Source organism: Penicillium coprophilum (genome assembly GCF_028826855.1).
Source record: "Penicillium coprophilum strain IBT 35676 chromosome Unknown utg000004l_segment0_segment0, whole genome shotgun sequence".
In the NCBI taxonomy this organism is placed as follows: domain Eukaryota; kingdom Fungi; phylum Ascomycota; class Eurotiomycetes; order Eurotiales; family Aspergillaceae; genus Penicillium; species Penicillium coprophilum.
In genome coordinates this window covers 1,781,198-1,807,758 of record NW_026622723.1, presented here as the reverse complement: position 1 = coordinate 1,807,758, position 26,561 = coordinate 1,781,198, and the positions used below count along the sequence as shown (strand labels likewise).

General features: G+C 49.1%; 9 protein-coding genes across 9 annotated transcripts; 5 read left to right on the top strand and 4 right to left on the bottom strand.

The window, feature by feature from the left end:
- Positions 1–1,385: 1,385 nt before the first annotated feature.
- Positions 1,386–2,829, bottom strand: N7500_005098 (Winged helix-turn-helix transcription repressor DNA-binding; the record flags this gene model as incomplete). Its single annotated transcript, XM_056676243.1, has 3 exons — positions 1,386–1,446; positions 1,474–1,928; positions 2,056–2,829. 3 exons carry the CDS (start codon positions 2,827–2,829, stop codon positions 1,386–1,388), a joined length of 1,290 nt encoding a protein of 429 aa, XP_056531243.1.
- Positions 2,830–3,879: 1,050 nt separating this feature from the next.
- N7500_005097 (splicing factor cactin) lies at positions 3,880–5,778 on the bottom strand (the record flags this gene model as incomplete). Its single annotated transcript, XM_056676242.1, has 5 exons — positions 3,880–3,897; positions 3,953–3,985; positions 4,046–4,675; positions 4,732–5,196; positions 5,260–5,778. 5 exons carry the CDS (start codon positions 5,776–5,778, stop codon positions 3,880–3,882), a joined length of 1,665 nt encoding a protein of 554 aa, XP_056531242.1.
- Positions 5,779–5,998: 220 nt separating this feature from the next.
- Positions 5,999–7,837, top strand: N7500_005096 (uncharacterized protein; the record flags this gene model as incomplete). Its single annotated transcript, XM_056676241.1, has 2 exons — positions 5,999–6,904; positions 6,965–7,837. 2 exons carry the CDS (start codon positions 5,999–6,001, stop codon positions 7,835–7,837), a joined length of 1,779 nt encoding a protein of 592 aa, XP_056531241.1.
- A 290-nt stretch (positions 7,838–8,127) lies between these two features.
- Positions 8,128–12,239, bottom strand: N7500_005095 (WD repeat protein; the record flags this gene model as incomplete). The annotated part of the gene is made up of 2 exons (XM_056676240.1): positions 8,128–11,863; positions 12,055–12,239. 2 exons carry the CDS (start codon positions 12,237–12,239, stop codon positions 8,128–8,130), a joined length of 3,921 nt encoding a protein of 1,306 aa, XP_056531240.1.
- A 1,520-nt stretch (positions 12,240–13,759) lies between these two features.
- Positions 13,760–16,621, top strand: hmt1 (putative vacuolar ABC heavy metal transporter (Hmt1); the record flags this gene model as incomplete). Its single annotated transcript, XM_056676239.1, has 3 exons — positions 13,760–14,104; positions 14,160–15,316; positions 15,376–16,621. 3 exons carry the CDS (start codon positions 13,760–13,762, stop codon positions 16,619–16,621), a joined length of 2,748 nt encoding a protein of 915 aa, XP_056531239.1.
- A 730-nt stretch (positions 16,622–17,351) lies between these two features.
- On the top strand, positions 17,352–18,206 carry N7500_005093 (Mth938-like domain-containing protein; the record flags this gene model as incomplete). The annotated part of the gene is made up of 2 exons (XM_056676238.1): positions 17,352–17,895; positions 18,004–18,206. 2 exons carry the CDS (start codon positions 17,352–17,354, stop codon positions 18,204–18,206), a joined length of 747 nt encoding a protein of 248 aa, XP_056531238.1.
- A 409-nt stretch (positions 18,207–18,615) lies between these two features.
- N7500_005092 (alkaline phosphatase) lies at positions 18,616–20,472 on the top strand (the record flags this gene model as incomplete). Its single annotated transcript, XM_056676237.1, has 2 exons — positions 18,616–20,140; positions 20,192–20,472. The coding sequence occupies 2 exons, from the start codon at positions 18,616–18,618 to the stop codon at positions 20,470–20,472; spliced, it is 1,806 nt and encodes a 601-aa protein (XP_056531237.1).
- Positions 20,473–22,465: 1,993 nt separating this feature from the next.
- N7500_005091 (SET domain-containing protein) lies at positions 22,466–24,273 on the top strand (the record flags this gene model as incomplete). The annotated part of the gene is made up of 7 exons (XM_056676236.1): positions 22,466–22,593; positions 22,667–22,815; positions 22,865–23,005; positions 23,066–23,327; positions 23,392–23,719; positions 23,774–24,072; positions 24,099–24,273. The coding sequence occupies 7 exons, from the start codon at positions 22,466–22,468 to the stop codon at positions 24,271–24,273; spliced, it is 1,482 nt and encodes a 493-aa protein (XP_056531236.1).
- Positions 24,274–24,798: 525 nt separating this feature from the next.
- utr2 (putative cell wall glucanase (Utr2)) lies at positions 24,799–26,250 on the bottom strand (the record flags this gene model as incomplete). Its single annotated transcript, XM_056676235.1, has 3 exons — positions 24,799–25,580; positions 25,639–26,079; positions 26,136–26,250. 3 exons carry the CDS (start codon positions 26,248–26,250, stop codon positions 24,799–24,801), a joined length of 1,338 nt encoding a protein of 445 aa, XP_056531235.1.
- Positions 26,251–26,561: the final 311 nt, after the last annotated feature.

Sequence of the window (26,561 nt, the reverse complement as noted above, 5' to 3'; positions counted from 1 at the left end):
CAACACTGCAATATAAATCTTTCAGTTAGTATGTGGATAAGTGTCACCATAGGGGACATCGTAAGTTGGGGAACGAAGTTGATAATGTAGAGCATAGGATTTTTCATTATGCTCCAATTGCAATATACCTATAATTGAGCTCCTCTTTCTTGCCTGTAGCCTTGACAGGTGATTCACTTGTGGATAAACCATAGTAAAAAGAAAGCGAGATCTGCGTGATCCTCATGATCTGCTATCTCAAAAACGAGGGTATCAGATTCCCTTTTTCCCGGGACACTGACAAAAGATGAAGTGGGCAATGATACAGAGGAAACATGGTCATAAAAAAGGCAACACGCAGCCGCCGATGTAGCCGACGCAGCCTAGGGTTCCCGCATCACCTTAGGACCCTAGACTACCGTATCAGTGGGTAGCCTGGTATAGCGGGGTGTTAGTGGGGTTCTCAGTGTGGCTAAGGACAGAACTGGGATGTCAAGAGATAACGAAAAGACTAGCAAAAAAGCTCGAAATTCGCTCTGTTATACTATGTGAGAAGCAACCTGCCCTGTAATGCACCCAGGTTCGATGGAGACATGCAGGTGGTCACTTATGAATATATCCTGTTACTATGGTTGGAGGCTATTCCTGTCACTTGAGACACCGTTGTGCAAGCATATGAAGCATTGTCAGCGGCACAACATGTGGTCTATGCTGCGGTTAAGAATAGGCCGGTGCATTAACACGAAGAAATCCCGATTGATCCGACACAGAGATCTGGGGGCTAAGTAGAGACTTGAATATTTTTTTCATTCCTTGGCGTTGTTCATGCCCAACATGACAAACGATGTGCAATTGGAACTAGATACATGTTGGGACTCGAGAGAAGCGAGATCGCACAAGATACAAGCTTAACATCAAGCGTGTCATTGAATACTCATTGACACTATCTTTGCTTTTGTGATAGATCTTGATTAGTATTCCATAGATTCAAAACTCACTACTAACTTATGGTACACTCGAAAAGAAAATATACGTTGCTCATGCCAGAATGTCTGAAAAAAAGAGAAGACTTAGCGCAAAAAGCAAAGTAGATACTGAGAAGGGAAAAAAAAAGCAGATAGATCTCCTTCGCCATGAGGCTTGCTCTGTGGAACGCCCGCCAAATACATTCTGAGTACAAACAGCAAATAAATGGGCACTTAAATAACGCCATACCTCTAGTGTGCTCAATGGCCAACATGGTCTTGACCAATGGCTTGAAAATTAGCAAGAAAAAAAGGCATAAAAATGAAGAATCTTGAGAATAATAAAAAAAAAAAGAATTTGCATACACTGCTCAGCGCTTTTTCCTCGCTAATCTTGTCCTATCCCCTCCACCACACCTCCCCCTCCATTTTTTGTTTTGCTCAAATTTCTTTTTCCAAATCCCATGAAGATCGACCGGGACCTTCGAGTGGGTCCTGAGACCTGTTGGGGCCCTACTCTGGAGCATACCAATCATGGCTATGGCCCACGTCAAATGCTGACACTGGTTCCGTGGTATCGATGAAGACCGTATTGTTTCCTGGTATCATGGGGGTGCATCCGACAACAGGGCCCATGGGGTGTTGCATGTATCTTTGCATGACTGGGAGACTGGCAGGACCGTATTCATGTCCTAGACTAGGATTGGTGTCAGGAATTTGCTGATGATATGCTTCGGCGCGCTCGCTGCGGGGACTATTCGTGCTGCGTGATTTGACAACTTTCGTGGCGTGAACCCCCTTGTACTGCGAGGGCTGATGTGTGGGCCCTCGGTGGCCTGAGCCCATTCCTTTCTTTTGGTGTTGAAGCTTGCGGTAACGGGTAGTTGATTGGATGCCACCGCTGTGGATGGCTTCCGGCGTGAGCCTCCAGAAGTTGACTGCTTTTTTTCCTGGGCCAACTTCTTCTTTCACTGCCTCGAATCCCTAGACTTGAGATTAGTATTGATACCAAATGTAGTAGATATTGAATGCATTGTAGCAAAGAACCAAGGGGACGAAGTATGAAAAGTGAGAGTTATGAGAAATGAGAGCTATGAGAAGTGAGGCTTACCGCATTCATAGAGAGATTATGGCGAATACTGTTCTGCCATCCCTTCGCGTTTGGGTCCGCTCCCTTGTCCGTATTTGCTTCAAACCAGGAGTAAATGCTTTGGAGTTGAAGCTTGTGTCCCGGTGCATCCTTCAAAGCTTGATAGATGAGAACTGAATAGGGAGGGTGTCCGGGACGCTCCTCTCTGTGATCACCAGTGCTGGAACGTGGTGAAAGACGGTCGGTAGATTGGTTCATCATGGCTGGGCTCGAAGCAGCGAGGGACTGCGGAGAGTGATAGGAAGAGACTTCAGAAAGTGGCGACGGTGGGGAGTCTGGAGATGGCTGATAAGGTTCCAACTGAGGATAGCTGTATGGCTGGCCTTTGAAGGCATGGGAGGGTTGCAAAAGTGACCAATTTGCGTGGCCATCTCCAGTCTGAGGGGCTAATGTCTCCAAGGTTGTGCCAGCTATAGCGGGGGTGACATGCGTGCGGTACGAATTGAGATACCCATTTGGATCCCCAATGGGTTCCTGAGAGAACGAACCCAAGTCGGGCGTCTCAGCATCAGCCACACGAGGAAAATTGCAATCTTCAAACTGGCGAGGAGGCATGTGAGCTGGCTGGGATCTCCATCTCGCCCAGTCAGGTAGACTGAAGTGGTTGAACGTTGGGGCATTCATGGTGAAATCACCATTGCCCTGAGATGGCGCTTCTAGTGATGGGATATCATTAGACTCTTGGTCTGAAATTTGAACCCTGTCGAAATGGTGAGAGTGGAATGAGAAATCCATGTTTGAGCAAGTCCGCGTTCAAATGTGAGAGTGACTTGATGGGGATGATAGAGTAGAGAAAGTGAAGAGAAAGAGAAGCATGAAAGTGCGGGGAAAGGATATGAGAAGGTAAATGTACGAGGAAGAAATAAGGAAAAGAAGAGACAAGAGTTCTCAAAGGATGTTCATGGAAGATTTGGAGCTGTATCATTCCAAGATCCACCAACACATATAATCTTTCTCCAAATATCGTGGATTTTCTAGGCAAAAGACGGTCTGGACCTACGAGCATTTGTATTAAAGGTCTTCGTATTTTTTAAAAAAACGCCCTTAGATGCCCAAGTCGTGCAACGGAGCATACAATGGCCGGGAAGTCAAAGTGGCTGGATCTGGTGCTACATGCTACATACCTACATCCCACTAGAACGAATAGGACCCGTCTCCTAGTCAGAAGGGGTGGTGGTCAAATGGTCAAATTGGTCAAATGGGAACCTGCAGGAAGTCGCCATCTCTACACCGGCTTCATTCCGGGCCTTCTGGAAGTCAACTATAAACGGCTGTCTGGTTTTTGCCATCCAATTGTTTCTTTTTCTCATCGCCTGCATCTAGCCAGCCGGAAGTCAGGAATACATCCTGCTCCTGCAGACCGGGATAGTGTCACCCAAAAGGACACCAAACGTCTACCGTGTTGCGAGTGACCCCGGTAATAGAAAAAAAAAAAAAAAAAAAAGAGAGAAATGGTGGTGATACGCTAGTCATGGCCAAGCCGAGGTTTGGCTTCCCCCTAAAAGACCAACATGCAACATAGGGATGGGCAAAAACAAAAGGTGACAGGGTCGTCAATTTTAAGAAGTGGTTGGATCAAGCATCTGATATCTCCAGATATCAATTCCGGCTTATTCTGCGAAAACCATTGGGGGAAATATTTCCAGTCCAATCAAGCCATGGGTGGTCTGATTCACTGGATATCGAGTCACTGGAAAATACACCCCCGATCATCTCCCTGCATACACTATAACACACTCTATCTCCAACCCGATATGACGCCCATGTGGATTGGTTGCGCATGTGTTACTTCCGGTAATAGATCTAAGACAACTTGTTAGTATTATCGGAAAAAAAAAAAAAAGGAAAAGCACCTTACCCTTTTGAATTGGAAATGAAGTTGAAGGATTCCCTGAAAGGTAAAAATTACGTCAGTTGAGAAACAGAGAGATCATTGAGTAGCACAGCATACCTTGTCAAATGTACTCTTGAATCCCCTCTCTCGTTTGGCACTATAATCCCATTCTTTGTCGACAATTCGAAAAGCAAGGTCTTCGTATGGAGGTCCAGCCATGAACCGAATGAGGCAGGTGTCCTCCTCACCCGCTTCGGCCGACGACTCACCACGCTTGCGACCGTTCTCACGCTCAATCCGGTAAGTCGGGGCTCTGGTCTTGTCGATCAAGTCGGGGTAGAAGATGTTGAATTTGTAACCTTGTACAACCTTGGGTGGTGGGTTGTCATGGTCGTAATGGGTCTGGTTGTATTTGTTCCACTCGTAACCCATTTGAACTCGGTTGAAGTACCGCGGCTTTCGAGGTCGATGCTTACCGGCCCATTGAGGCTGCGAGCTCGTGCTGACAGCCTCTTCGCCGGTAAATATTTCCTCATTCTCGCTGACACCTTTGGCGAGCTCCCTTTCGTATAGTGCTTTGGTTGCTTGGGAGAAGTCCTCGTTCGGGATGGAGGAGAACCGCGTGGATACAGAGGCCACGGGAGCGTTGGTAGATGTCGGATTCAACACTATCGCAGAGGACTTCTCTGCTGCTCGGTGCCGTAGTGGGACAAAGCCCATACGGATAATTTTCTGGCGTTCGCGGGCCTGTGCAGTTGATGAGCATGTGGATTGGGGTAATGGAGGGGAAGCGTAAAACCTACCACTTGGTCAAGGAATGCAGACTCGTCCATGATTTCCAAGCCTTTGTCCTCTGGGCGAACCTGAAGCATTGGATCTGGATCCAGGCCTTCAAACTCGGCATGATTAGTTGTATCACCGGCAGTGACAAGGGGTGCGAGAGGCGCAAGTTTTTCCCGAATTGATTCGGCTTCCTGTGTTTGTTGTCTCCTCAAATCGCGAACACGCTCATCAATAATGGCTCGATAAACATTTTTCAGACTCGCCCTAGCCTTCCATACAGTTAGACTGCGCAGCAATTCTTCCCAGTAATCTGTATCGATCGGCTCGTTCGAGTTTAACTTTCGTTTGACTTGTACTTCGAGGTTTTGGAGCTGCTCGTAGGACTTCGGACTTAGTAGTTTATTGATATCGGCAGCCACAGAATTCAGTGCGCGGCCCTCGGGTGTAATGGTCTTTTGACGATCTCGACAAATCACTTTCATAGTCTGTAGGGTGAACGGTGGTCAACAGGGGTGTCCAATGGATAGCACAGAGGGAGAGAGCATTACCTGCCAAAATTCACGGTTTTTGGCATTTGTCTCAAGGTTCAAAAATGTATCGATGTCCTTCTCCAATTCTCGCAGCTGAGTCTGCGATAGTCCTTCAAACACACCATCCGGGTCCACGACATCCAGATCGGAGTCTGCTATCTCGTCATCCAAGGGATCGCGCGTAGGATCGATGATACGGAGAGTAACCGTCAGCCAGTCGATAGGCTTTGCGCGCCCTTCCTTGACTCGAATCTCTGCCTTCTTTTTAGCCTGCTTCAACACGAACAGGTCCTCCTGCGCGACCCACTCGCGCTCTTGCTGGTCTTCCTGGATCAAGTTGAGGCGAACTTGATCGCGCATGTTACGATGTTGTTGTGAAGGTCCCGATCTATCATTGTTCCATCTGCGATCTGAGTCTTGTCGATCGCGCCATTCTCCATCGTCCCGACGAGGATGTTTCTGAGCCTGACGCCACGAGGATGGTGATCGCGACCTGCTGCGCTTTTGGTCCGATCGGTCTGGAAATCGCGCAGACATCGTGAGAATAGTAAGATTATAGCGAAAAATAAGGATCAGAGCGAACGCTAGACCTTAACGTATGTAGTTTGGATGTCGAAACACGAAGTCTGAAGTTCGGGAGATCAGCGGGAAAGTGAAGCGGGCGGCAAACCTTCCCTCACGGCCCCAGGCAGCTATGAGACAAGCTTGGAACTTCGTAATTTCACAACTCCGCATTGTAAATCAACAAACTCAAGTCATGCCTTCGAGATGGCAGCGTCTTCATTTGTCCCAACAGCAATTACCTCCGTTGCTCTTCCAGTATACCTGGACTCGGCAAGGCTATGAGATCCACATAACAGACCTCACCTACATATGGTCAGAGCGGCTGCCCCATAAAGCCATCGCCAAAAGAGCAGAGGATGATGCAACAACGATCGATCCTGGAGAGGACCCGGAACAGCTCAATGTGCTCCTGGAGAAGATTGGGGAATCTTTACAAAAAGGCAATGAAAGCGTGATCCTAAGCAGTGGAACGCAAACCGACTCCCTCGAAATCATGATAACAGCAAAGCTACCCGCCCCGTTGAAGCCTCTCAAATGGTCTTTGAAGTTATCAAAAGAACCTATATCGTCCTTGACCATTAGTCTATTACTTCCGCTGCTGAGAGAGGAAGCGGAGTGGGAGTCCCGCCAACGTCTGCTCTTGAACCAGATCAAACAGAAAGACTACGTACTTGGTAAGTTGTTTGACAAAATGGAAGCACTTGGCGTCGACCTAGGTTCTGTATTCCCTAGCGCTGCAGGATCGCGCACGTCTCGCAAGGCTATCACGCGGTCCGAGGCTGCTAAGTTCATCAAGGGTATTGAGCCGTTCCAGGAACAGATCTGGCTTGCTGAGACAGGAGTATCAGACGGGGCGGGATTAGCCACCAACTTACTCCAGGAAATCTCGCAATCCAGTGATTCTTATGATTTAAATACATTCACCGGGTCACGAGGCGAATGGTGGCGTCAAGTTGCGAAGCACTCTGAAACCAGCGCCAGAGAAGCCTCTATCGACGAGGAAGTTGCCGACGAAGAAGATAAAGAAAAGAAGATTGGAATCAAGAATATCGACGCAGAAGGTGATTCAACAGCAAGCAGCGATGTCGATGAATTCCAGGTATGCTGAGACTTATTTCTATTTACTTAAAACAAGTATAGTTTAAACTCATTCATCTAGCGACAAGAAACCCCTCCCAGACTAAAATCCCAACATGGCAAAGGCAAAGCATCACCACCCCAGCAAAACCCTAGAAAGGAAAGTCTTCCGCCGCCAGTATTGGCTTCAGAGGAAGACGAGACCACAGCATCAGGCTCCGAATCCGAGCCTGAACCATCACCGCGTCAAAGACGCATTCCCAGCGTTTCAAGGTCGCCAAAGCCCACCACCACGTCGCCAGCAGCCCAAGACTTGCTGAAAAAACCAAAGAGCGGATTGGGTAGAATTGGCGGCAAAAATAAGAAAGAGACAGAACGTCGGCCCTCGCCATCTCCCTCCCCAGCCCCTTCTCCTCCAGCGCACGCTCAAGAGGCACCAAAAAGACCAAAGGGCGTATTGGGCATGATAGGCGGCAAGAAGAAACAAGCAAAAGAACCCTCGCCTTCATCAGCCCCTTCCCCTCCAGCACTAGCCCGTGAGTCTCCAAAATCCCAAGAACCTCCGGAGTCGCCAGACGAGAATGAAACGATCAACAAAGACCCTCTTTCCATATCGTCGACGCCGGCACTAGCAGCAGCCAAAGCTAAACGGCCCGGAAAACTTGGCATGATAGGCGGCAAAGCCAAAGCCAAAGCCCCCGAGTCTGCTCGAGACAAGTCTCCCCTGCCTACATCTGACACGGTCATGTCACCCGAGAAAGCTACAACTGCTAAACCGAAGGTTGATCAACAAGCTCCTAAAAAGGAGGAATCTTCATTGCTCACACCAGCGGTGAAAGTCCCACCTGAAGAGCCGGAGACTGAAGACCAGCGCGCTGACCGGAAGCGTGAGGAACTGAAGAGGTCCCTCGAGGCTAAGGGCAAAATTCCTGCAAAGAAGAAGCGGAGATTCTAGTCGAATGGATGCGACGATTTTATGTTTGAAGATTTTTTAGGTCTTTTTCGTCCGACGGGAATGGCTGTATGTGTGCATACGACACACTCTATCTAGTACTTTACTATGGAGAAGTTCACATCAGGGCTGTACACTATACGCATGTGCTTAAATCTGTGGATTGACTCATTGAAAATATCGCGATTGGGGAATCAAATAGAAGGAGAAGACAAGATAGTGAAGAGAAGATACAGAGGTAGAAACACGCGCGCTAATAATAGTACAAATCGAGCGTTACCCAAGAGTCAAGCTCAGTCCCTCGAAGGAGGGCCCGTGCGAGCCAAAGCAACACTTTCCTTCTCTTGCTCATTCGGGGTGACAAGTCGTACCCTTTTAGGCGACATAGCGCCGGGCGAAACCGGCGCTGGAGAGGAATTATTGTTTGTCAAAGTGATCGGGCCAGCACCACTGCCACCGGTGGCAGCGGCAACACCAGCAACACCAAGCATACCGCGGACTTTTTCGACAGCTTTACTTTCACCCTTGGTCCAGGGATCACGCTTGACAAGTCCGACACCGGCGGAGCGACTGGCAGAGTCGCGACGCTTGGATTCCGCTTGCAAGGCTTGGCGGTTGAGTTCGCGACGTGGACCAGGCCCGCAGTCATGCGAGCAGCCGGCTGTGGCGCAGCCGCCTTCGCTGGTTGAGATGTCACCGAGCCAGGTTGTGATACAGGCTATATGGCCGCCGTGGCCGCAGCCTTGGCACCAGGTCCAGAGGGTGGAGCCTTTGGGCCGAGGTACAGTGAAGGGCTCGATCATATCGATCTCCGACGCTGGGACGGGTTCAGTTGGAACTGAGGATTGTGCTGAATGGGTTGAAGCGCTTTCGGAATCTGGGTCGGGGTTCATGAAGGATGAAATGCTTGGTGAAGTTTGCTGCTCTGAAACCCACTCTGGGGGTGGATCAAGGCTCATGCAAATAGAGCATGGTGCTTGAGGTGTGCTGCAGCGATGGCATCGGCTATTATCTTGGGTAGAATTTTCAAAGGGTCGTTGGCACGTGTAGCAGTAGACGTTGATAAATGAATCTGTCTGAGCATATTCGTAGACGGTAGGATATGTCGATACGCAGAATAAGCGGAGCTCTGCTGCCTCGAGGTCCATCGAGTGCCGAATCAGGTGCTCATTGTAAGTTTTGAAGACCATTTCACATTCTTCATATGGGAGAATTTGTTCGCAATCCCGGAAAAGAACGTGCAGCTTTTGGAGAAGATGGGCCGCAGCCTGTATATCGACTAAGCTACTGCTGCTGTGATAATATCGGACTGCTTCTTTCAGAATCGCTTCAATACCCCACGGTTTCAAGTTTGTCCCATCTGGCGTGAGTGGGATCTGGACCCGCGAGATACCGCCCATGGCTAAATGATGTAAGCTGCCAAGGTCGGGTGCATTGTTTGGTAGGAAGGGTTGCTTATGTCTTCCAAGGGGGCTTGATTCTGTGATCAAAGGGGGAGGGCTTGATGGGCGCTCAAGATGAAGTCGATTAGTCTCTGAGACAACCTGGTCAAAAATCTCATCATCGGATTCCTCACGCGTAGATGCTAATATCGACCCACTTCTCAGCGACGCGGTAGATTGTCCAGCATCCAGGGATTTGGATGCCTCAAGTTGTCCAGTAGACGAGTACGACGCGCCAATAGACTTGGCGGGATGCGAACTGTCGGTGGATGTAGAAAACATGGGAAAACTCTCCGAAGAATCATGCCGAGTATAGCGGTCGGTGCGAGGGGGCCGGTTAGATTCCATCGGCGATTCAAGAGTCAAGGGTTTCTTCGGAAATTGTTTGTAGTCACGAATTGCTGCACGCTTATCCTCCAGTTTTTGGTCATAGTCATCCTCGGAATTTTCCCGAGGAAAGTCTGGGTGACCACGACGACGCCAATCTGCTTGGCCAGCAATTGCCCGAGGCGCAGACCTTTGCTCTATGTCCAAGTCTTCTTGTGTAGGGTCCCATAGATACTTGGATGAATGAGTATCATCGGTTGATGATAGTCTCCCACGCGGTAATGGTATGCCGTCTGACATCCCCCAACCATTATGATCACTCAAGACTGATGGTGGAAGAGGGTCAAGATCAATCGCTCCATCGCTCAGCGAGGGTATTTGGGAATCAGTGCTCGACCACGAGTCTTTCGGAGAATCGGGCAATGGTCGTGCAATAGGGGTGGTCATATTGGACGAGCTCTCGGCCTCGGGAACCGCCTCCATGACTCCTTTGAACAACCGACTTTTGACTCTGTCCTGTCGACCATCATCAGGTCGTGGTTTTTCTATCAAGCCTCCATCCTTGGATGACCTGTCTTTGAGATGTCCTTTCGCTGGATGATCTCTAGCCCTGCGTTGGAGCTCTTCAAGAATAGCGAATTTGACAATTCTCCAAGTCTGAGCCAATTTAACCAGGGATACCTCATTTGCACATTCAGCGTTATGATCCAGTGACTCAATTAAAGTGTTCAGGACGTCGTTCTGCGTTTGATGTTCATTGTGTTCATTCATTAACGGTGTATAGTGGCTTGCCAAATACCGAAAGATTGCTGAGTCGTTTGTGGCACCCGGAATACTTGTAATGATTCCCACCTGACTGGGCATTGGGGTTGCGAGTTTCGCTAATGCTTGTTCTAGGGGGAGCACGGGTATGAAATCCACTGCTCCGGGTGGAGTACTTCCCAAGGATTTGGATGGTCGAATTGCGGCCGATTTGGGATGCCGATTCCGAAGGGAAGTGGCCAAAACGGCTTCATCAAAGATGTCATCAGCGGGGCTTTGACTTAATGATCTCTCGCCAGTGCTGTCCTCGTCTTCTTCGGGTCGTAGAAATTCGGCCGCATTGACACCTAGAGGGCGTCGTCTAGGGCGTTGTTGACTGAAAGCAACAAACTCGCCATTGGGACTCCAGGCCACGGAGCACATCGGGCGGCGATTGACCACAGTTGGTGCATACCGAACATCAGTCTGAGTAAACGCCCCAGCCTCGCCGACCGTCCACAAAAGATCCTTGGAGCGCCAAAGCAGGTCTGATGCAGGCGAGTCATACCGATCGAACTCCCGGAATGGAACGTGAGGACGACGGAGATCCCAAAGGTGAACGCGCGGGTCTTCTTTGTCGTAGGACGTAACAATTTGAGATGACTGCCATTCTCCCGAGGAAGGAGACTCACCAACCCAAGAAGGAGGCCTCCACCGCACATTGGTGACGGCCTGGGGCGTCCGGAATTGGAATGCAGGTTTCTGCCGTCGCTCTGCAGATGAAGAAAAGTCCCAGACCTTTACCTGGCGATCTGTGCCACCGCTGACAATGTGCTTTCCATCTGGGTGCCAGTCGACCGCGAAGCATGGGCGATCATGAGCGGCGATTCTCATCAATGGGGCGTTGACCTTTCGGTAATCCCACATCTGGATTGCGCCGCTGTCTGAGGCAGTTGCAAATATGACTCCATCGTTGGGAGACCATCGGACGTCTCGGATGGCGTCGCTATTGCCCTGATAAGAATGTTTGCTGCCGCACGTGGAAGTTCCCCTATTTGCAGAGGCAGATCGCAGATCCCACATCCGAATTGTGCCATCTTGACTGCCAGACAGAAGCCAAGAAGGAAGATGAGGGTTGAAGGCCAGCCTATGCACCTGGCGGTTATGACCATGGAAACGACATAATTGGAGGCCGGGCCGCTGGAGGTCGTAGACGACAATCCGACCATTTGCGACTGCTGTTGCGATTATCCGGTCATAGTTGCCATGTGACCATTTTACGTCCTTCACATTCAATTGGTCCTTATGTGGCATCGAAACGCCCACATCGTGGTGGGTAGATGCATAGCTGATAACTGCATTGCGGATGTTGAATTCCTCTGACGAGCGGTCTGGCGAGACCTGGATGGTTTTGAGAATCTCCTTGCCTGCGATAACCGCATGTGTCCTCTCAGGCGAAATGTCCAAAGCCGTGATTGCGATACCTGTTTTATGGGTCACAGTCTGTGGTTCACCTGGTCTTTACAGAAGCATATAATTAGAAAAAGAAGATTCCATTGGCTCAAATGTAATTTCCCCGATCATATAAGCTCCGATGACCAAATGGCGGGGGTGGCCACTGCATTCGTGGGAAACAAAGAGGGAAAAACATGGGGAGTGCACCAGGGAAGTAGGGGTATCAGAGCGGTGTGAAGAGGCTGCAACACTTACAGTGATTTGGATCTGATCGACCGGGGACCATCCGCACGACTGCTTTGGGGGCTAGGTGGTCTCGAGCCCGCGAAGAAGGGTTGGGCAAATCTAGCAAGAGCATTGGCGGCGCGGTTTGAGTACTTCTGTGGTGGAGGGGGAGGAGGAGGAGGGACCGGAGATCGCGAACCTGAGAGGTCCGACATCGTTCACAGTCAGGTCTCCATTCTGGCACACCGACTTGGTGGGAGAAAGATACGGAGAGTTGGAGATCGTCAAGATGCAAGCGGTGAGGGAAGGATCCCTGAGGCACCGATGATCCATGCCTTAATGTTATGTGACAAGATTGAACAACGTACAATTTTTGACGTTGGAACGTTCTTACAACATTATGCCTCACATATAGGGCACCAGTCAGGTAGTTGTACTCCGTACTACTTTCTCATATTTCATATCATACTTCTTGAAGTCTTCACCTCCTAAGCCATCGGGCCGGAATACATGTTTTAAGAGCGGTCTAGAAGACAACACATGAGAGAGCTCAGATTGGAATGGGATCTTATGAAGTAATTTCTCCGAGGGAACGTGTCAAATGACCAACATACCTAGATACTATCTATAAAACACAAGCATGCGATTCTAATCTGTCTTACCTCAACCGGGGCTTCGGGACGTGGGACACGAGACACATGGGGAATATATATCCATAGATCTTCAAGCATTTATGACACATTTGATAGCTTAAAGTGGCCAACCCATTGAACTGCGCCTCAAAAGTGCCACTGAGAGTGACTAAAAGACACTAAGAAGAGGCGAATATGAGACATTCAGCTAATCACGTACATATCACGGGAAGCCTCAACAACCAATCTAAGCTGAAGGTCACACATCACGGAGAAAAGGAAGACCATCTAGATTTCATTGCCATCATGACTGAGCTCAGATGATCTCGTTAATAATTCCTTTCATGGTTTTATTTTCCTTGGCAGTGAAGTGAAGTCATATCTGCGTGGATTGTTCTCGATCTATCGATCGACGATCCTTTGAATCCCCCCCTGTTTTCTCAGAACGATTTGAACTTGGACCATTGGGCAGGAACGGTTCTAGATTGATATACAGAATTCAACTATCGGAGACAAACAAAGTTCCAAAAGAGGAATTCGGAGAAGATTTATAGATCAAAAAAAGATACCTCGGAAGCTTTAGGTGAGTTATATAACAGTGGATCCCCTTGTTTTTAGCTGCAGCAAGCCTGTAATCCACACACCGTCATTTTAGACATCTGATTATTTATGTACGAAGTACATTTATATATTCTTCGCCTCTTCACTTTTCCCTTTTCCTTTTAAAATGCTTCAACCTTTTCCTTCAAAAAACATTTAAAAGCATTGGAAAAGAGAAAAAAAAAGAACATTGTAGGGGAAAAAAGAGATCAGGAAAAATAAGGAAAAATAACATTATATTTTCTTTTTTTTTCTTTCTTATTTCTCTGATGTTTGCTTCTGCTTCAAGTTCTTAATATTTTCTTTCTATAAACTTCCACGTGGAAACCGGTTGAGGTTATCTTGGAAGTTCCCCATTCCCGTCGATCTTTCGCCATACCCGTCGTTCACACCCGTCCAGTCCTTTCCGATCCGAACCCGGCCTCCCTTTCCTACATTTCTTTCGGGGCACTCTTGTCATGGACTTTGTCTGAAACACTCATTTCTGGGACATTTAGTGGGCAATGGATCCCCATGCAGCCATTGAGCTGCTGGAATACTTGCGCACCTCTTACCCCATCTTTCTTCTTATCCTCTTTGTCGTAGCCTTCGTGGCCAATACTACTGTCGCTGCGAGGAAAGCGAGCAAGCATGATTGTCAATACTTTGGTCCCGGAGGACGACCACTCCCTCAACGAAGTCGAACCGTGCCCGCCTACAAACCCCAGGAGTTCTCACGGAACGTCAAACGAGTTTTCAATTTGCTCTCCGTGGCCATTCTCCTGACTTTCCTTGCAGATGCAACTATCTATATCATACATGTGATGGTGGCTAGGTCAGAGAACTGGTGGCGAGGACAGTCATTTGTGGTACGTTCTATTCAAAGGGTTGAGTGTTTCTCGACAACCGTTGACACTATCTCAGGTCTACGTCGTCGGCTCGTTCTTCGTCTACGCGGTGCTGCTCATGGCAATGCTAGACACATCTCCCTCGCCCACTCTCGCTCAATTTGTCTGTTGGTCGATCGCAATTCCGATCGAATTGGTTATTGTTAGCACGTCCCTCTCGATCTACACCTCGGTTCACCACGAGCCAATTGTTGGAGACCCAGAAGGGGGTCGAGTCCGCAGAAGCATTACATTCTGGGAGTCTCTGGAAGTCGGTTCGAACAGTGTACGCATCCTTATCTTGTTTGCACTGGTTCTTCTCTACGCCTGTCAATCATTCAACATGAAGAATCACCAGAAGGCGAGCCAACGGGCCAACGGAGCCACTGAAGTTACGGGACTTCTGGATTCCGGTGGCGCAGAAAATGGCAATGGGCATGGGCATGGAAACGGAACTGCGAATGGTCACTCATATGGCTCGACGAACGGAGCTCCTCACCCCGAAACTGCCAAACCTACCGATCCATGGGTGCGTCCGACGACTATTCCTTCCACTAGCTGGTGGGAGTACCTGAGCGGATATTCACTATTTTTCCCATACCTATGGCCGTCCAAATCCCGCCGCCTGCAACTAGTTGTCACCTTTTGTTTTGGGCTCCTCATATGCCAGCGAGTTGTTAACGTCTTGGTACCCCATCAAATCGCAGTCATCACAGCTTCTCTTACCAGGGGTGAGGGCGAGCACTTCGAAGTGCCATGGCTTCAAATTTGCCTGTATGTGCTGTACCGATGGTTGCAGGGCAGCCAGGGGTTACTCAGCTCCCTGCGCTCTAGCCTCTGGATTCCTGTGAGCCAGTATTCCTACATGGAGCTCTCCACCGCTGCGTTTGAACACGTCCATAGTCTCAGCTTAGACTTCCATCTCGGCAAAAAGACCGGCGAAGTCCTGTCTGCTCTAAGCAAGGGCAGTTCGATCAACACTTTTCTTGAGCAGGTCACCTTTCAGGTGGTGCCAATGCTTGTCGATCTTGTGATTGCGGTCGTGTTTTTCATGGTTGCATTTGATGTATACTATGCTCTAGCTGTCGGGATCTCCACATTTGGTTATCTCTATGTCACTATTCGGATGGCCCAGTGGAGAGCAGAGATCAGAAGACAGATGGTCAATGCCTCGCGACAAGAAGATGCCGTCAAGTAAGTCAAACGAGACTATACATGATACAATAATTGGGACTAACTCGTGCTCTTTCTAGGAATGACTCCATGGTCTCATATGAGACAGTGAAATACTTCAATGCCGAACAGTACGAATTTAATCGGTACCGGGGCGCTGTGGCTGACTTCCAGAAGGCCGAATACCACGTGCTATTCTCTCTAACACTACTAAATACCTGTCAAAACACCGTGTTTATGATGGGCTTATTGGTCATGTGCTTCATTTGTTCATATCAGGTTGCTACTGGCCAGCGCCCCGTTAGCAAGTTCGTGGCTCTACTGGCTTATATGGTCCAACTCCAGGGTCCGCTCAATTTCTTTGGAACCTTCTATCGATCTATCCAGTCCGCATTAATCAACGCTGAACGGCTATTAGAGTTGTTCCGTGAGCAGCCAACAGTGGTCGATAGCCCTAGTGCTACCCCGCTGGCCACGTGTAATGGTGACATCAAGTTTGAGGATGTTGAGTTTGCTTACGATGCACGCAAACCTGCGTTGAATGGCCTTACCTTCCACTGCCAGCCGGGAACCACTACCGCCTTGGTTGGTGAGTCTGGCGGAGGTAAGTCCACCGTCTTCCGCCTCTTGTTCCGGTTCTACAACTCCGGGAGTGGGCGTATCTGTATCGACGGGCATGATGTACGGGACATCACGATTGATTCACTCCGCCAGAACATTGGTGTGGTGCCTCAGGATACTGTACTCTTCAACGAGACTTTGATGTACAATTTGAAGTATGCCAAGCAAGACGCCACTGATGAGGAAGTTTTCGAGGCTTGCCGCGCTGCCAGCATTCACGACAAGATCCTGGCTTTCCCCGACGGCTATAACACCAAGGTTGGAGAGCGTGGCCTACGCCTTAGCGGTGGCGAGAAGCAACGTGTGGCTATCGCTCGCACCATCATCAAAAACCCGCGCATCATTCTATTAGATGAGGCGACTGCAGCTCTAGACACTGATACTGAGGAGCATATCCAGCGGGCGCTTTCTACCCTTTCCCGGGGCCGCACCATGCTGGTAATCGCTCATCGTCTCAGTACCATCACTACTGCAGACCGCATCTTGGTCTTGTCAGAGGGTCAAGTGGCCGAAAGCGGCACCCACGAAGAGCTCCTGGCCATGAAGGGCCGCTATGCCAGCATGTGGCGTAAGCAGATCCGCGCCCAAAAGGCTATGGAACAAGCTCAGGTCCTAGCCGAGCGAATCCGCACCGCAACCACAAGCGATGACAGCTCTAGTCAATCGGATGAAGATCGCAACGTTGTCGGTCACCGAAGCAACTAAATCAGTAATCCCCAGACCACCAGAATAGGGACAGGGAATGGCTCTTGTTTAATCTTCAACATGTGCATACGTTTTTTTTTTTCATATTCTTACAGGAAAAGTTCCAAGAGGCAGTAATGAACGAGGGCAGTATGAGATCAAGTTTGATGTCTCATCTTGAGGGATGAGAGCTTCTCTTTTTTCTTGATGATTTCTCAATTTTCGGTTCGCTCGTTCTTGCAGGTATCGTTCGTGTCCTTTTTTCTTTCTCTTTTTTTGGTTGGCGTTTTGGGTCTACGACGTACGATGTTATCATCTCCCTTGTCCTTGTTTTATATGAATCCAGGCGCAGAGGGTCAGGGCTGGGACTCCTGCACAATCAAAATAGATTAAATTGCTAGGATCAATATTAATATAAGAAGAACTCAATTCAAGCGGATCATGACTACTTGCTTGTGATAGACGGGGGTCCCAACTCAAGCCCATGCTATACACCCATTCTTGGGTTTTCATAGAATATCTAACCGTTTTCTTTTTAAACATACAAACTCTTGCCACGCGTAACTGCGTCATCTTTATAACTCATGCGGCTCGATATCTAGGTACTAGGGCCGCTATCTCTCTTTGCCAAGGCCCGAGGGCTTCATTTCACGTGACACTCATCGTTGACCTTCCGAACCACTACATCACCAGGACAGTATACAACACAGAACCAACCTGAACCAGCTGCTTTGCCGACCACATTCCAATAATGCATTCACCATCGCCGCAACTCTTGTGCGTTCTACGCACCTCCCTATTCAACACCCGTCGCACTTCGAACTTGACTCGATTCTGCCAGATCACATCAGCAACTGCAGTACCATGCCTCGCCTCAAATCCCGGCAACAAACTACCCTCAACACACCGAAACTATAGCTCACCCATTCAACCAGCCCGCATGATACCTCGCTCACACGCGCATAAACCCGTCAGCCGCGACCGCGGACCAAAGTCAAAAGAAGACACCCAGACAAACTTTGATGCATTGAACGTGCTGGGCAACATCCCTGCTCCAACGACAGCCATTGATGCATGCCTAGATTCTGGGTTTCATCTGAACAATGGTGTCAAGCTTACCAACGGCGATGGGCTGCTGCTCGTTGGCGGTGAGGCATTTGCGTGGCGGCCGTGGAAGGCTGTCGAGGGCGCAGAGAGCGACCGTGTCGCTAAGGATGCTATGCTCAATTCTAAAGGCCAATTTGAGCTTGATGAGTCGGTTTGGGGCTTGTTGAATCTTGTCTGGCCAAAGCCTGGTAAGTTTCCTCTTCTTTTTTGACCCCGGATATGTGCTTCCTTCGGATTCAACATATCTGAGCTTGATCACCACATTGCTCTTCAATGTCCTAACAGCTCTGCCACAGATATGCTCATTCTTGGTCTTGGTGGCTCGATGTTCCCGCTCTCACCTGAAACTAAGCGTCACATCAACTCGTTAGGCATTCGAGTTGATATCCTCGATACTCGAAATGCAGCCGCGCAGTTCAATCTCCTTGCTACAGAGCGCGGAGTAGCTGAGATCGCCGCTGCTATGATTCCTATTGGGTGGAAAGCTAGACCTCTCTAGATGCTATAGGTTGTCTTGAGAATGATATATATTATATGGATAATTTGAGTATTTAGCTTAGGCCGATTCAAAATGAAATAATTCTTCTCCCGAACTTCCCGGCTCCGGTTGTACAAAAGAGTACATGTAGTTCTTGAACATTGCATAATTGCATGTTACAGTACCCGACTTCTAGGGCTGTGATGCAGGAACGTGACCTCGGGACGTATCATGTGAGCCCTGTTATCTTATCCTTATCTCCTAAACTCCGCCCCCACGGCTCAGGGTCACTCAGGATCAAAACAACCTGGTTAGGTCGCAATCGAAGTTCTCGACCTTGTAGATCTGTCCCCACCCTTTCCGCAGTATATTATACGGAGGCCAACCCGATTTGATTACTTTTACCGATTCTGTCTTTACAGCTACAGCTATGGCGCGGGAAGAGTCCCTTCTTGCTCCTCGCGTGTCCTCTGACGATGGTTCGTCGATCCGAAATGACGGGGAGGAATACGCTCTCTTGACCGGCGAGCGAACGGCCACCGAAAACAAACGGCAAGCCTGGCCTTCCTGGCGGGAAATTGGAGTGTTTTCCTGGGCTCTGATTGCAACAATTTTGGTAATTGTTCTGGCCGTGCTCTACCCACACAAGTCAGCGGAGCCTCAACCCCATCGTGGGTCAAACACGACCTGGGGCCCTGGAGGCAAGCCGACGGGCAAGCGGAACATGATTTTCATGGTTTCTGACGGCATGGGTCCTACTAGTCTCTCGCTGACTCGAAGCTTCCGGCAATACACGCATGATCTGCCGTTCGACGACATTCTGGTCTTGGATAAGCACTACATTGGAACTTCGCGAACACGCTCAAGCTCTAGCTTGGTAACAGACTCTGCCGCTGGAGCAACCGCCTTTTCATGCGGTCGCAAGAGTTACAATTCTGCCATCTCAGTGCTCCCCGACCACTCGCCCTGTGGGACCGTGCTCGAGGCGGCTGCGTTGGCGGGCTATAAGACAGGACTGGTTGTGACTACTCGCCTGACGGATGCGACTCCAGCATGCTTTGCCGCGCATGCTAATCTGCGGAACTACGAAGATCTGATTGCCGCCCAAGAAGTTGGAGAACACCCTCTCGGCCGGGTCGTAGATCTTATGCTCGGCGGTGGACGATGCCATTTTTTGCCCAACTCAAAGTCTGGCAGCTGTCGTGGCGATGATCACGATTTGATCAAGGTTGCTTCTCAGAATGGATTCGGTTATATCGATGACCGTGCAGGCTTCGATAGCCTCAAGGGCGGCGATAACGCCACTTTACCGCTGCTAGGCCTTTTTGCTCACGGAGATATCCCGTATGAGATTGATCGACGTACTCAGAATGAGACCTATCCCTCTTTAGAGGAGATGACTCGCACTGCCCTGAAGGCCTTGAGCAAAGCCACCGAGGACAGTGAACAAGGGTTCTTCGTCCTGATCGAGGGCTCTCGCATCGACCATGCCGGCCATGGCAATGATCCTGCCGCCCAAGTTCATGAGGTATTGGCATACGACAAGGCATTTGCTGCCGCACTCGAGTTCCTAGAGAATGATCCCACCCCTGGCGTAATTGTGAGCACATCCGACCACGAGACCGGTGGTCTTGCCGCAGCACGACAGCTGCACAAGAGCTATCCCGAGTATTTATGGCTTCCGAACGTCCTGGACAAGGCAAGCCACTCTGGCGAATACCTTGCTGCTCGACTTAAAGAATATCATTCTGGCCCGGGCAAGGACGCCAAGGATTCGACTAAGCAGTCCTGGGTCCGGGAACACCTTCTCAAGGATGGGCTTGGCATCGATGATGCTACAGACAAAGAAGTAGATGCCTTGCTCCACCCGGATCCACAAGTCACTCCGGCATATGTGTTCGCGGATATGATCAGCCGCCGCGCCCAGGTCGGCTGGAGTACTCATGGACATTCTGGTAAGATAGTCTCAAGCAATGACCTGTGATAGTACGCTAACTTCTCTATAGCTGTTGACGTCAACATCTACGTGTCGTCTAGCAAGGATGCTTGGCCATTAGTTGGAAACAACGAGAACACCGATGTCGGAAACTTCCTCGCTGACTATCTCGATCTCAATGTCGAAAATGTCACGAAGTTGCTACAAGACACCAAGTCTGGAGCCTTGCAATCATACGACTGGATGGGCGACCGCCTGGGATTGAACTTCCATACTGATGGATTAGACACTTACCATGGAGACTTTAGGAAGCGATCAGCCGATGATTGTGGATGTGGTGCTGCGCACTAAACGATAGTCGTCACTCGACATTTTTCATATTGTATTTCTGTATTAGGTCGCACTGTGGATATTTCGGGGGTTCATCATCATACATACCTACATGCAATTCAGAGCTTTCATTGATTTCGATACTGGTCTTACTAGAAATAAGCATTAGGATTTTGGGTGCTATTCTCTCAAACTTCAGTGTTCCTTAATAATTCTTCAATAGACATACATGCCACTTCATCACCAAGCAATTTTTCATCTCTAACCCACATCCCCCCAAAAAAGTACAAATCCAAATCACAATTCCTTGGTATTACAACCAGGACAGCTCTCGACCATATCCATCATTTGGTGCACAATATTACTCTCCAAAATCACACTCTGACAATTCGTATCCGGACGAAGGGTGGTTGGCTTCATAGTGATTCTGTATGGCTGGCAGGTGGGACAATTTGGGTCGAACGGCAAAGCAAAGTCTCTACGCTGCTCCGGATCGTTGATACGGTTCAGTTGGCGAAGGATTTCGTGGCAAAAGAGGTGAAGCTCGAAGCATGTATGCTTGCAATTGGAGTAGTGGGTTTCAACAAACAGACACATGGTGAACCAGCTTGGCAGATATCGCACGAGACTAATTGCTTTTTGTATCAGTCTGTCTTGAGCAAGCTGTATTCAGTGTTGGCACGCTCAAGGTAGAATGTCTGTTTGTGCTCACTATTGGTTGGGTCGCCTCTCTGTGAGGCTTGAAAGGGTGATCAGTTGATTGTGTTGTAGAATCAGAGCTGAGTATTGTAGCGTGAGACTAGTTAAGATGACTGTTCCTTTCTCAAATGGCAAACGTGTAGGGTTGAGTGAGAGATTGGAAATCCATGTACGAATGGGGCGTTGTGCAGTGATAAAGTGATGCCATTGATAGAGCACTGTGAATAAAGCTAGGCTATGACAACGAGCAAAAGTGGGTGAGACCAAGCATTTCGATGTTGTTACCCTATTTACTCTTTGTATCTTTTGTTTATAGAACTAACTGTGAAAGGGACCTTCAGACTGGCCACAGGTCATGTACAAGGTCTGGGTTACGAGGCAACGCATTTTATTGAGAGTAAGATAAGACGAATGCCAACTGCTTGATATAGACCACATGTTATACAAGACGTCAAGGGGGTAAATGGAAGGATTGGAAGCCAGCATGGTGAGATAAAGAGAAACAAACAGATGGGATAGATAAAGCCAAAGACTAGATCCTACAAGCTGTGATAAATGTCAATGTTCTTCTCCGTGAACATCAAAATATGTTAAGTACTATATGCAGCTATTATGGAGATCAGATGTACTACCTGTCTTGCTCAGCTAATTGCTACCACTTGTAGTCCCGTAGCCATCTCATCATACCTGAAATGGCTATATGACATGTTCCATCAGGGAAGAACCACGGACTTTGTGAATATGCTGCGTCACTAAAGGCATCTCTTTAGTATAGATAGCCTCTTGGGTATAGGCAGACATGCTCTGATTCCACCCCATAGCCTTACCTAGGCAAAATTCTGAGATTTCTCAAACACCGCGTGCACGGGCTAGGTTGTATCATCCTGGCTGGAAAAATCCAAGGTCGCAATTGCTAATCTATAGTAAGAATGTCTAATGTCTACCTCCATTTTTTATTCACGTGTCGAAGTGGTTTGCTGTTCATTTACATGCAGATAATTTTCACTTCAGCTAACCATCTTGCTTCATCACTCATTTTGATCGAATATATCCTCGTTATCTCGATAGACATCAAGCTCAATTAGCTGTTTGCTCCATCAGTAGGCTGAATTCCCTTGAAGGAAGCAAAAAACTCAAAGATGGACAGGTTTGTCCAGGACCGAGAGGGCGAGAAGCTCTTGAAAAAGCATAGCCAGGCCCTTGAAGCTGCTGAGGCCCTGTCGATAAAGGACAGATTTTTCTTGTGAAGCAGCCCTACTTGACTCTGACATTCGAATCTGAGTACGGAGTCAAAGTTGATCACATTTCTGATATCATGTTCATCTCAAAGTCTGATAAGATGATCCCGTCATCTTGGCGAGAGCGGCTCCCAGAAGATGAAACCTCCCAGTGGATGGCCGGAGATTGGCCAAGCATGGGTAACGAGTATCTCAACCAGAGCAAGTTCTATGCTGACACTGAATGGTAAAGTCCTAATAGATCTTTTGATAGCAAAGAATGCTGACCAGAATGACAGATACTCCAAAGGATTGGAGTGTTCGCCAACAGAGGAAGAGACGCATTACCTTCTGTACTACCGGGGCCTGGCATTTTTCCGGGTCGATGAGTGGGATGCATCTCTACGGGATCTTGACGCCATTCCAGCAGGCCCAAAATCCGAAAATGGTCTGAGAAAGCTGTGATGTATTCATGAAACTCTGCAAGAAGCACCCAGAAGACGTCAGTGCCAAAGAAGATTTTTGTGAAGCCATTGCACGCCTTGCAGAGCAGAAGAAGGGCAGATACAACTTCGAGAAGATGCAAGAGAAAGCATCGAAGACCTGGCCACCACTCTTGGACCATGCGACATGGATTGGTCCAGTGGCAGTCCGGTAAACCAAGTCCCAAGGACGAGGCCTATTCACAACGGAGGCAGTCAAGGCCGGTGGCTTAATTCTCTACGAAAAAGCCTTTACATATGCAACTGAGCACCCTGGCAAGCCAAAGTGGAGCAGCACCCTCCATATCAACACCGAAACTCGGACGGTCACCAGAGGAGGCCAAGCTGCGCTCGCATCGACAATCACTGAAAAACTGTACAGGAATCCATCATTAGCACCAGTGATAACCGGTCTCCACAGCAGCAAATTCAAGCATGTCTCAACAGGCCCAGTTGATGGCAAGCCAGCGGTAGACACGTAAATGATAAACAAATCACCCTACCTTGAAACACACAGAGCTAACATATCCCCCCTCCTGCAGATTTCAAATCGCCCATATTATCTCCCTCAACAGTTTCGGCAGCCCAACCTCTTCAAGAGCAGATCATATCCATGACGCGTGCGACGCAAGCAGAACCCCCAGAACGCTGCACAACTGCGGCATCTGGCCTTATGCCTCAACAATCAATCACTCATGTATGAGCAACGTACACCGCGCCTTCATCGGCGATATGATGATCATCCGCGCCGCCACAGATATCCCCGTAAACACCGAGCTAAAGATCTGGTATCTGCTTCCCGCCCCTGATTACCAGCCCATAGATTTCCGCCACTGGGGCTTCGAGTGCTGCTGTTCCATTTGCGTCGACGTCAGGGCAACTGAGTCCCACATTCTCAGGACGTGGGCCAGACAGCGCGCGTAGATTGCCACGGCACTAGAAAACAGCTTGAGTAAGGTTAGCCTAGCACGGGCTGAGACGCTCATTGAGTGTCTGGCCAAGACATATGCGCACCCGCTGGAGCAGGTGCCGCAACTTGGGTTGTGGGAGCCGCTTACTTTGATCGCTGGGGTTTATGAGAGACATAAGCGGCCGGACGAAGCCGCGAAGGCTGTGAATCGGGCTCTCGCATCGGTTGGATTTGTGCTTGACGGGTCTGGGTTTGGAGGTGATGGGGAGGTGCCGCTTGTTGTCAAGAAATGGGGCTCTTTATGGATGGGCTTGTTGTTGCGTTACTTATCCTTCGCAGGTCTTTGCTTGAGACTGCGCCTGAGAGGGCAATGCAGGTGGAACGATATGCTCGTATGACTTACTTGATTTGCGTTGGGGAGGAGACAAGCTTTGATGCAACTTATGGAGAGAGCTTGGAGGTGGCTTGTGGGCGTCGTCCTAAGGAAAGTCAAGTTGAAGGATGGGTGGTTTGAAGCTGCTTGTTTTGCCTGTATAAAGTGACCTTTGTTAAAGATGGAAGGCATCTACAGCAAATGGTTATCCATGTACTCCGTACTGTAGGCGGATTCAAGGAATGGGACTATGAAATTTGGGAAGAGATTACCCATATATGAACAAAAGATTACGAGACCTCACAGCTATTTTCTAGTCATGTGCGGGGAATCGCATATCATTATCAGAATGGCGGTACATCGCATGAATTGGCCAAAAAACGCCGGATAGGTATACCAAACAAAACATGGAGGAAAGGTGCAGATGCGAATGCAGTCAACCATTGAACATCACAACCTAATGGAAGGGAGAAAAGATATGAGAACCTTGGGATCAAAGGTATTCATTAGGTGATTTGTGCAAGGTCAGTCAAGACAGACATGAAGCGAAGTCGCATAGTATATGGTGAGCCAAAAAAAGTACTAGATGTTATGCAATAAGTACGGCAAGAGTGAAGAAAATAAACATGATACAACAGTGATATATAGGTCAAATCAGCAAAATATTTATAGCGTCACGAGGACAACAAGAGCCACCAGGACTCCAAAGAGCGATCCACGAAGGACACGCTCATTCTGGCCGGCCGCACCGCTGTCCTGGGTGGTGGTTCCTTGGGTGAAGCCCGATGAAGTGCTAGTCTCCTCGCCGTTAGTGGTGGAAGTGCCGGAGCTGGAGCCGGAGCTGGAGCTGGATTCATCAGAATCATTGTTGGTCATGCCACCGGAGCCACCCTTGCTGGTGGGGATGCTGTTGGTCACGGAAGTGGAGGATGAGCCCTTGGAGGTGGAGGAGCCTGATTTATCAGCACCGAGATCCATGTCGAGACCAGTGGCGCCAAGGGAGGCAAGAACAGTGGAGTTGTTGGTGATGGCGACGTCGCCCTCCATGGCAGCGGAGTTGGTGTAGACATAGGCCTTGGAGCCCTTCTTGGAGGCACCGGAAGGAGGATCATAGCACTTCACGGTAACCTCACCAACGGTGGCGTAGTCGTATCCGACATTCTTGATATCCTCGCTGTTCCAGTCAATGACACCACCAGCCCAGTCGATGGTACCCTGGGCGTTGCTGGGCTGGCCGGCGGGCCAGAGCGACATCTGAAGACGGGCGGGTGTCTGAGGGAACTCGTACTGCTTGGAGGTCTCGTTGTAGGTATCGGCCTTCTTCAGGGTGCGCGCCACGGTGCCGTCGACGATCCAGTCAACCTTCTCGGGAGTCCAGTCGATCTCGTAGGTGTGCCAGTCGTTGAAGGTGTCCTCGCCTTTGACACTGACATTGCCGCTGTTGTGCCCTAGTTTCTCAAGTCAGTATTCATGATTCGGACTGGATTCTTTTGATTCTTGACTTACAGTCCAGGACACCCTGCCAGTAGTAGTTGGTTTGCACGGCGGTCAAATCAGCACCAACCCACTCGTAGTCGATTTCATCCTTGACATCGGAAAGAAGAATGAAAGCAGTCACGACACCCTTGCCGCGGGAGCTCTTGAATTTGCCGGAAACCTTGCCGTACCAGATGTAGTGGTTGTTGGCGAAGAGAGTACCGACACTCTTGGCGGGCATGGTCATGATCAGGTTGCCATCCTCGACCTTGACCTCTTTTCCGCTGTAGGTCCAGTCGGCAGCGCTGGAGTTACCGAGATACTTGTCCTGGGTGACGGAATTGTCGAGGTTGTCCCAGTTGTAAGTCTTGCTCTGACAGACGGGCATAGGGGCGCAGGAATCGAGGGAGAAGGAGGCGAGAGGGTCGCAGCCGCCGAGACAGAAGGCGCCAGTACCGCACTCACCATATTCTGTATTGAATGAGCCATTAGCTACCGATTCCGATCTGAAGAACGGTCTCACTCACGAGAGCAGCAGGGGTATTTCTCATCCTTGCACTGCTTGCTGGTGCTACAGGATTGTGCGGCCAAGGCGCTGACTGACAGCGAGGCCAGGACGAAAGGTGTCACAAAGCGAACCATTATGTACAGTTGGTATGTACAGCGGAAATGACAGGAAGAATTTGAATTCAAGCCACAGGTAAACGAGGGAAAGTGTGGGGAACCAAAAAAAAGGGGTTAGGTGAAATGTGTATCAAAACGACAGGCAGCAAGTGAAAAAAAAATATTCCACTGCGAGGATAAAAATTAGAGAAGAAGGTCGATCGGAGAAGAGGGGGGACGAATAGTTATTAATACTGATATTCATCTCATACTGGAAAAATATGAAACCATGAAAACCATAAAAACATGAAAACGTAAAAACATAAAAACATAAATTGACAGGCACTAAC